The sequence below is a fragment of the Trichomycterus rosablanca genome, chromosome 3, assembly GCF_030014385.1.
Source record: "Trichomycterus rosablanca isolate fTriRos1 chromosome 3, fTriRos1.hap1, whole genome shotgun sequence".
Lineage (NCBI taxonomy): Eukaryota > Metazoa > Chordata > Actinopteri > Siluriformes > Trichomycteridae > Trichomycterus > Trichomycterus rosablanca.
Window position 1 is genome coordinate 36,616,740 of NC_085990.1, and position 11,149 is coordinate 36,627,888.

At 36.6% G+C, this 11,149-nt stretch overlaps 1 protein-coding gene across 1 annotated transcript in view; it reads right to left on the reverse strand.

Moving 5' to 3' along the window:
• The window catches only part of acvr2ba (activin A receptor type 2Ba), a 69,162-nt gene extending 58,777 nt beyond the window's left edge, over positions 1 to 10,385 (reverse strand). Inside the window, exon 1 of the mRNA XM_062992063.1 lies at positions 10,264 to 10,385. Coding sequence (XP_062848133.1) covers positions 10,264 to 10,315 — 52 coding nt within the window. The 5' untranslated portion in view covers positions 10,316 to 10,385. The remainder of the gene's footprint in view (positions 1 to 10,263) is intronic.
• Positions 10,386 to 11,149: the final 764 nt, after the last annotated feature.

The following is an 11,149-nucleotide window of genomic DNA, read 5'->3' on the forward strand; positions in this document are numbered from 1 at the left end:
CTGTGTTTAGAATGTGGGTTTTGAGGGATCTGCAACAAATTACAATGGAAACCATGTAGTAAATTGCAGATTAATGGATTCCACATTTCTTGGTGTTCTAGGTTAGCCATTCAACAAAAAACAAACCACTGAATCCTATCACAATGTCTAATGTACATGTCATGTTTCATCTTAAGTCTTTATAATTAAAACCAGAGCAATTAAATCTACACTGGCTTTCTACCTAAAGAAAGTAATTAACCATCTTAGTAGTCATTCTTTTCATCAGCAAAAGTGCATAAAATTAATTAGACATGCGCTTTTTTCATTGTACTCTAAACATATGTGGGTAAATTACTTTAATTAAACTTTAGTTCTGGAAGACAATATCAACACCCCCTACAAAATCACAGCCTTGAACAGCCCTGCCACCACCCAGTTCCATTTCGTTTACGGCATTTAGCAGACACTTTTATTAAAATGACTAACAATAGTGACTGAACACAATCCAAGCAATTAAGGGTAAAGGGCCTTGCTCAAGGGCTAACACTGGGGGTTTCCATTTCTAGTCCAGTAGCTTAACCACTGAGCTACCACTGCCTGCTCCTTCCATAATATCTGCAAAAGGTGACATTTCACCAATCTGCATTTTTTTTGTACATCACGGCAATTAGTAAAATCTAAACTCCTTTACAATATAATGAAATGTAAAGCATTTAAATGTCAAGCATTTTAAATGCTTAACGAAAACACCACTAGCACAAGTCTAAAAGCCTATTTTGCTTTCCTCATGCTGAGCTTCTGTCAAAACAAGCAATAAAAATGCATTTGCACCACATGAGATTTTACTGTACCGAGAGGGTTTTACACCACCATGTGAAGTGATTTGAGGAAGGAATTTGGAAGCTAAGCTTAAGAGAGTTGTCACACAGTCCTTTGAACAGAAACCTGATTTATGAGATTGCTCAACCAGCTACATATAAAAGATCTTTATAAAGAAGACAATAACAGCAATGCCAGAATACGAAATCACAAAACTTCACTCAAACAAACACAGATTACTGAAGAAAATAATATCATATATGCACCAATGTAACAATGACTATGGCTATCACAGCTAACACTGGCCTGAACACTGGATCAGTATTAGATTTGATCCACTGGCATAATTTTTTGCTGTAAATGCATGTGATGTTGACAAATCAGCACAAAGCATGCATGTGAACACAGGACACTAAATATTTTTGTGTATTTTTTATGAGTTGCTTGCAGACAGACAGTTTTGTTATGGTATTTCAGTACTGACAAACACTGACACAAATTAACTGTATTGACTTTTAAGGTGGGATTTGGATGGGACAGTGAAAATGATACCAAAAAAAAAAAATGAATGCAGCTCAGGTCACATAAACCGAAAGAACCTGGGCTTGATTAGATATTTTGCTATGATAACCCTAATTAAAATTTATAACACTTGAAGCAGGTGATTAATTATTCCCTATTTGATAAATGTCTAATTAAGTCATCCTTACTCTCTGCAGCTTGTCCAGTTAAACTGTCAATCCAGTTTTTAGGCTTTTAAAGCCGCACATTACCTATGATGTCCTTGGTTGTTAAGTGATCTCTGTTGGTTTCCACTGACACTGATGTCCTTATAAGATTGCTAAAACCTCGGAACCCCCTAGCCAATACACATAGTTGTCTCTAGGAATGTTCATGGTCTTGGAAATCTTATACCCCCTGCTCTCTCTCAGCTTTTGTAACAATTCCTTAGTTTTCACAATGATTGTAACACACCTTGAACACATCTCTTAGTGACATTACAGCTGAAGTAAATTAAGAGTCATTATTAAATTCCCAATGGTTTAATTACATTGTAACCCAACTTTAGGTCAGAGAGATTAAAGTAGGTTTTAAGATCAGCAATACTATGCATGGGTTAAATAATTGTGATATGGCAGTATTAAATATAACTAAATATCATGCTAATCTAAATTAGTACATTGTTTATTTTCTTTGTTTTTTTGCTTTATCATTTAACTAATCAAGATTCAATTTAAAGCAAACTTTAAAAATTCTGCAGAGCTAGAGTTATTAATCCAAAAATTTAGATTTATTAAGGTTGAATACATACAATTGCAACTGAGATTAACACTATACTGATACAGAACAGTTTCGCCATTTGTGATGTTCACTTTAGTCATTCATGATTAAAATGATATAAATGCATAAAAATTGTGTCAGAGCTGAAATCAATTATCAAATGAATTTAAGAAACGAACAGTATTAATCAAACAATGACCAAGAGGTTGGTTGGTTATCAGTTAATATATCAGGTTGGTTATCAGTTAATCATTTGCAGTTCTATCATATAGTTAATCAGTTGATTAAATCAAAAAAGTAAAACCCAATTTACCACAGATCAACATTTAATAGCGCATCTGAGTAAAACCTATTCTAAAAAATCATACCCACATCATACTGTTAATAAAAGGTAAAAAGCTACACATCAGAAGGTGAAGTAAGCTAAATTAGACTGCATAACCTAGTGAAGTCATAATGCTGTAGTAAATTTCAAACTAGTTGCAAACACATGATTAAAATGCATTTTGTACAACATCTCTGAAGCAGGACTACGTAAGAAAATATATACACTGCCTCTTTAAATTCTTCAAGCTACCCATCCCCCCAGTTCCCTCAGTGTCCCCTTCACTCTTCACTCCCTCTCACAAACCCTCCCTTTCTCCATCCCCTCCCCCTTCATTCAACCATGTACTACTCAGTCTCCATGATAGAAGTCAAACAAATAAAGCTATAGTGCTGGAAGCACTCCAGAGAGGTGACGTGCGCATGCATTTTCCCTGGCTGAACTGGGCTAAATGAAGGCTGTTTAAGCTTTTTGCATCCTTTGTGTTTCCCCTTCCCCTACATCTCTTACACTATAAGATGGTTGTAAGATATTTCACGCACACACTACAATGTGTACACCATGTAAACACATCACATGCTTGGCCAGGATCTCTGAATTAAGGACACTGGAAACGCCAAACTATACTCACGTTTGCTTATCAGTTGATGCACAACACACACACAAATTTCATATAACATGCAAACACATAGTTGCATGTAATATGATCACATGTGTGAACAGGCTAGCCCCAACAAACGCAACATGCCTGGGTAAGCCCATCCACACTTCATATCTAGGTTCAGTTCAAGCACAGATAAAGAGGAAACCGCATAGGTAGAACCCTCCGTCTGCACCAAACTGGTCAGGCAAAGAGGCCTCCTTTGTTTCCTGCAGGGGAATAGTGTTTAAAAGGTACACACATCCCAACCCCCATGGTGTTAGCCAGGGACCCTTGGAATGCACTCAGCGAAGCCTTTTACACAATGCAGGCAGCAGCCAAAACATCAAGTTTTATGGCCCGCTCACTGCATTGCAAAAGCATTTACAATTCCTACATCAATGATCTGTGAATGAGCGAGGCACAGCAACAGGATTTGTTGTCATCGTCGCAGCTCGCGCATTGCTGCCATGCTCCCACTGGTCAGCTTTACAACGATGAATGGCTTGCACTCAACAATCAGAGCTTGTACACAGGTCACAAGTAAAAAAAACACAACTTAAAGAGCTTGGGAAAAAAGCTGGTCATTTTTAAGGCAACGCCAATAAGCATTACATTCAAACTGAAGGCTGCAAATGCCTGGTTATTCAAGGGTCATGTAAAAAGCATAGTCTGTTATCTTAAATTCAAATTCTGCTGCCATCATATTTCAAAATATTTAGTAAAGCTACACATTCAAGTCTTTTTGTATATTTATTATATGTATATTTAGAAGATGCTTTTAGCCAAATTTATGCCTTGGCCTAAAATTATAACTGAATACAATCTGAGCAATTAAAGGCAACTTGGTGATGCTAGAAACCTTTTAATCACTAGTCCAGCTCCTTAACCACTGAGCTTTCACTGCTTATGACCAGAAGAATACTATCCCCACAGTCAAGCATGAAGATGGATCAGTGGAGGTGAGATGTTTTATTGATGCAGGAACTTGAATGTGAGACTGGCATCATGCATTCAAAGAAATACCAAGACATGTGGAAGAGAAATATTTATGCTTTATGTGGTAAAACTGAACCTTGGTAATAATTCAACTTTCCAGCAAGACAATGATCCCAAGCACACTTCCAAGTCACTCAAAGCTTGGTAAAGGAATCAGCCTTGGAATATCCTGAAGTGACCTTCTTATTCTCCAGATTTCAATCCCATGCAAATCTTTGGGCAAAGATTACACAGGAGAGGTATGAGAGGCTTGTTAGCTTTTATGGAAATTGCTTAGAGGTTATCAAAGAATGTTCTACAAAGTACTGAGGCTGGGGTTGAATAACAGTGCACATAATCATTTTTCAACAAATAATATCAACTTATTAAAATTATTTTTATGCACCAATAAATATTCTATTTGTTTACTGAGAGTTGTTGTATATTTTCATGTAATTCTGTACACATCACCATCATACCTTCCAAGGCTATGACTAGGGATGTCCCGATCCGATCTCACAGATCGGGATCGGGGCCGATCAAGGCATTTTTAACTGATCGTAAATCGGCTTTACTAATGCCGATCATAACCCGATCTTTTGTTTTACGTCAGCATGTCCGCTGTCCAACAGCGGTGTAATGTCTGCAATGCGAGCGTTTCACGAGGTGGTAGGAGCAGAGCTGCGTTCATTACTGTAGAATTTTACTGTTTATATGGTGTGTGAGTCGAGGATCACACCGGTTTACAAAACAATAACTTTTAATCCGAGTATGAAAACTTCAGGACCATAACATACAGCTTTTACGAGTTACAAGACTGAACGACATCTCAGTATCAAGCTCTCTGATTGGCTTAGTTATGTAACCGAGCGTCGCAGCGATGCACTTGCTTAATAAAGAAATAAATACACGGTATATTCACAAATTGTCGGGAGCAAAACACTTTATTAACTTCTTCTGTTCCGAATAGCGGACAGCCAGAGCCGAGCACGCTATCCCATGCACTATGGAAGCCCCAAAGGGTCAAAACACACTCACTTTGCGTAGACCCATCCATCAAACCATTGTCACAATACAAGCACTTTAAGAACTGGCTTTCCTTCATAACAAGAGTGACTTTCCATTTTATTTTGGTATTCAGGTTTTACTGTAATGCTGTTAAGTAACTTATTTGTTTTTTTATATTCAAGTTAAGCTGCTACACCACTTGTGAGTGGAGATTTTTGTTCATTTTTAGTGTATCAGTGCATTAAACAGAATTATGTTCTTTGAATATAAAGTTGAAAACTGTAATTATCTCACTTCATTTTTACTACAATGCTGCACTAGGTTTGTTTACTTTCTGTTTTGTCAAGGCAATTTTTTTCCTACAGCACTGCAGAGCTATTCAGTTGTTACATATACATTGGATTAATCTGAATAACTGTAATGTACTTGAAGTGTGCACTGTGTAAACAGTATTATCTAGTTCTTATCTAGACAATATCTAGAAAATACAAGTATCGGTTTGAGAATCGATATCGGATCGGGATCAAAATTAAAGATCAGGATCGGGAACAAAAAAACGTGATCGGGACATCCCTAGCTATGACTAAATATTTTTAAGTGCAACTGTAGATACACATAGGTTTTGACATTTGTTTATTACTTTATAAGCTACACATATATAGAATAACTTTATGTGTGTACAATTACAGCCTGTAGCCCCTTTGTTGCTCTGTACACTTTGTCAACTCTCAGTATCCCATTTATCAAACACAGGACCCCCACTGACCAGATGTTACTTGGGTAGTGGACCATTCTCAGCACTGCAATGACATTAAAATGGAAGTGTGTATTGTGACATTAAGATGGCAGTGTGTATCAGGAACCTGGAATTTTTAAACACTTCAGTGTGAAAGCTGGAAGAAGAATATGGCTCCAACCAAAATACAAAGCCAGGAGCATCCTGTGATGAAAGTGTCCAGTAATAAAAGACTAGAGGAAGAACACAACACATAATGAATGAGAAAATAGGCCTGGTCACCAACTGCACACCTAAAACATGTGCTAACAGGGTACAATTTCTAATAAAGAGGCCTGTATACTTAAACAGTACTTAAAATTCTCAATAACACTGCTGAACCTGATACACCCATAACAGTACGTAACACACACTCACACAAAAGATAACATTAGTTGTCATGAGTTGGCAGCTCAACCTGTAACCTTATTCGTTTAATTTCAATCAGTGCGAATGCATCCCGGTAAACAGATTTTACCAGGCCCTTAGCTACTCTTACACACACACACACACACACACACACACACACACACACACACACACACACACTCAAACAGCATGTGACTTACTATATCAGTTATTTATTAAGACAACCTTTAACAAACAAATACATCTAGCTAGCTCTTGTTGATGGCCATATCTTTATTCAGCTGATTTATTAATATTTATTCAATACAAAAAGCATGCTTTATTACAACTGTTCATCAAGATCCAATAAATTTCGACCATCTCTATACATATTCAGAACTCAGACTGTCACCTAGCAAGTACAAGTGTTTTAAAAAGACAAGATCTTGCAATCACACAAAACTCATTCTATGATTGAAGTGACATTGAATAGATGTAATATTACATTTTCAGTAGCATGAGAATCTACCAAAAGTGTCATTAATTAGTCATGCAATACTTTTCTTTACAAGAAAATTCCTGCTTTATTTTTAACAGATTCAGTAAAAAGTCTTTGGAAAAAAGTCCTCTCAAATATGAAATGTTGAAATGTATTAAAAGAATAAATCTTTTACTAAATGTCACTTTTATACATATATACATATATACATATATACATATATATATAAATATATATATATATATATATATATATATATATATATATATATATATATATATATATATATATATATATATTAAAAAGATACATTTGAAGGCATGGAACAGCTCATATCTGCCAGTATAACTTCGAAAAGTCAAAATAAAAGAAAATACGTTTTGTTGACAAATAATATTGGCTAATATCATACTAAGTGAAAAATCAAGGCTTTAGTTTTTGCATACTTTGGGTCTGTGTCACAGTATCAAGTGAGACATATAAAGTGATTCTTAATGCCTTAATGGCATGATCTGTTATTCTGTGGATTGGGAGCAAAGTAGTCCCTTGTATTGGAAAGGACTTTTTTCAAAGAGAAAAATAAACAAAAACGCAGACAGGATAACCCAACCCCCACAACTCACACACAGAAAGTGACCAATACACCAGTAACTCCACTAAGAAGCAGCCAGAACTGAGAGTAGAATATTTGTTTTATTACAACATGGTTTAGACATTTGATAAGCCTTAGTTATGGACATCATGGTGTGATGCACTATGTGAAGCATGTTTTCGAAAATAGAGAGTTTGCTTTAATCACCTATTAATGTTTAGGGGGAGAGTGTTTTGGGGTTGAATCTTATTGCAATAATAAAATATAAAATTCATGATTCATGTTAAAAGTTGGATAGTCAAATGATTAGGCTATGTTATAGCAAGAAGGTGGTCGTTTACAAACGCATCAAGGAAAACTTGCATTCATCCACAGGTAAAATCTGGCAACTGTAATGTAAAATCTATTTGGTAATGTGTAATTTTGATGTTTTTAAACATGGACATGCTTTTTCTATTACCATCCATCATTAGCGTATTTGCATGATGTTAAGGCGGGGTGGTGCATTTGTTCCTGTGTAATGTCCGATTCATGTATACTGGACACATGGTGCTGTTTGTTACAAAGAACAGCACACAAAAAATAACTAAACCACAATAACTATTCTAACATAGACATGCTTGCTTTAAGTATGTGTGCTATATGATAAAACAAGAAATTAATGTACATTACTGTACAAATACAATAAAAACACTTTGCTTGAGAATCCATACAGAATTTTGATTTTGCCAGCCTTTACAACGGCATCTTTGCTCACGTGCACATATTAATCCTCGAATTACTGCACATGCAACTTATAATAAAAGAGAAAGAGCCAGAAAGAAAAACAAACACAGCAAGTGTTGGCTTTCCAGAAAAGCCAGCCAGCTCTGCTCAAAAAGAAAATACAAGGCCACATGGCCAGCAGTAGTAAGCAAAATTCATTGTTAACCCAGCTCCACACACACACACACCACACAGACACACACAGATTGTTTAACTTGGCCAGATCATGCATCAATCTGCTCAGTGTCACGCTTGATCAATCTCATAACATTTTTATGAACTGACAGTGGCATTAGTGAGGTTATAAAGCAAGGGCATACAGTGCACAAACATCTCACAATCTAGTCACGTCTACAATAAATAAGCCAGTCCACATTGTAATATGACTCACAAAATGTGAGATATGCATATAAAAATAGTAAGATCAAATAAGTTCTAACAGGTGCCTGCAGAGGCTTGAAGTGTAATAAGGAAGGCTAAACCAGTATTTTACCCTCAAGTCAACAAACTCTAACCAGAATACAAGGTGTATTTATTAATATAAAAGCAGATGGAAACTGTGCTGCAGAATACAGTTTCACATTTGTGTGGCCATACAACCACTAAATGGTAATACAGCTATCTGGTATAACATTATTTCCAAGAGTTTTAGTATCATGTTAATATAAAACTGGTTATAGCTTTGAAGTATTCCAACCCCTGAAACATTTGTGTAGAAATTCTGACATTGGGTAGGGTGTTGCATTGAAACAAGACCCCAAGTGATCCTTGTGGTGCTGTTGCAGAAGAATGAGGAACATACTGATCTATTTTTTTCTATTTTTATTATTCAAATATAATTCCAAAGATTAAGTATCATCCAATACAAATACTAATCTGTTACTGACACCAGTGCAGTAACCAGGCTGACTTACTGCAAGCCACATGTAATTGAAAGCATGACAGTGGGACAGTTTGGCTTATGTATTTCTGTGATGATCTGTGTCATCCAAATCAGAGTCACACACTTGTAGTGTGGTTTGTACATTTACATTTTCAGCATTTAGCAGACGCCTTTATCCAAAGCGACTTACAGTACTGTTACAGTATACAATCTGAGCAATTAAGGGTTAAGGGCCTTGCTCAGAGGCCCAACAGCAGCAACCTGGCAGTGGTGGGGCTTGAACCAGCAACCTACTGATTACCTTCTACGTTTGTAGAGTGGTTTAGTTACTATTTGGTACGATACACTGATGTCACAATGGTACTTTAGGATATGCATTTAAATACGTGTGGTTGCACCGCCTGACAATTTCCAGTTGAAAATATAAGACATTCTAATAGCTATGCATACAATACAAATAACTAGGAACGATGTAGTTATTTGTAGTGTATATATATATACTAAAAATAAAAAAAATAAAAAAAATCAAATGGGCCATTTGTTGCACATTTAATATAACTGTCGAGCTGGTTGCAAGCCTCACGATGATTTATTTATTTAGATTAAGATTCATCAGTTCACAAGCTTAACATCAAACACAGTCATGGACAATTTTGTATCTCCAAGATGAAAATATAAGACATTCTAATAGCTATGCATACAATACAAATAACTTCAACTTTCCTAAGATTACTGCAGACACAAATTATATATATATATATATATATATATATATATATATATATTGTCTGCAGTAATCTTAGGAAAGATGTAGTTATTTGTATTGTGTGTGTGTGTGTGTGTGTATAAATATATATATATATATATATATATATATATATATATATATATATATATATATATACAGAAAATGAAAATAAAAAATAAAAAAAATCAAATGGGCCATTTGTTGCTCATTTAATATAACTGTCGAGCTGGTTGCAAGCCTCACAATGATTTATTTATTTAGATTTATTTAGATTAAGATTTATCAGTTCACAAGTTTAACGTCAAACACAGTCATGGACAATTTTGTATCTCCAATTCACCTCACTTGCATGTTTTTGGACTGTGTAAGAAAACCGGAGCTCCCGCAGGAAACCCACGCAAACACTGGGAGAACAGACTTACAGAGAAAAGTACATATAAGAGCAAATAATGCATACTGTGGTGTCATCAAGGAATATTACATATGCACGTCGTAAATTTAGCGAAAAGCTCAGCAGCTCAGTATTTTAACGACGTTGAACTAATAAGGTAAGCATGTTAAACCCGGTTCAAAACGCTGAACGGTGCAGGCGCAGATGAAGCAATAAAAGCTCAGCTTACCTGTACAGAAAGTTCCCCACAGAAGTGCAAAAGTCAGCCAGGTAGAGAGCATATTCCTCTATTCAAACTGCACCAGCGCAAATTGTGTCCTTTTTAATCTGCCCTCCGTTAGGTACATTTAAACCGCTTATGGCAGAATAGGCAGCCGTGTAACAACACAAAGAAACACAGGCTCTCTCTCTATCTCACGCGCGCGCGCACGCACACACACACATGCACACAGACTGAACAGCGTCCCTGGGCTGCGCGAGCTCGCGCCAACTTCAGCACGCGGACACATCCATAAGGACACGAGACAGTCCCGCACACACAATTTAAAACAGTCCCCGGTGAGAGCGTGCTCGATTCTTCTGATAATACCAGCACCGATACTTCAGCTAACACTATCCGCCGGTTCTCTCTATATTATCTCTCCGTACTGACCCACACAGTCCGCTAGAATCATGCGGCCAAACTGAACTGAGTCCAAAATGGCTTCTGCTGCGGGGAGAGCCGAGCGGCGCCGAGCCAGTGGGAAAGACCCGGATGTTTCACTACAAAGCGACGGGTGGAAAGGGGGGAGAGGGAGAGAGAACGTGAGTGGGATACAGACTGAGTAAAATATATAGAGACGAAATTGCTGAACGTTGTGAGAAAATATATAAGAGGACAAAATTACACAGCAAAATAATTTAAGTGTGTTTAGAGATACCATGTGAGGGTGGGATACAGAGTGAGTGCAAGAGATATACAGTCATATAGTACCACAGTCACAACTGGGGGTCAACTTTATATATTACCTAACTAATGACCCCCACCTTTGTTTTTTGGAGGGACAAGTATTAATTAGGATGGTCAGACCCCAACAATCCACCCGTAATTTAAACCATGGTGAGATGTAGAGAAA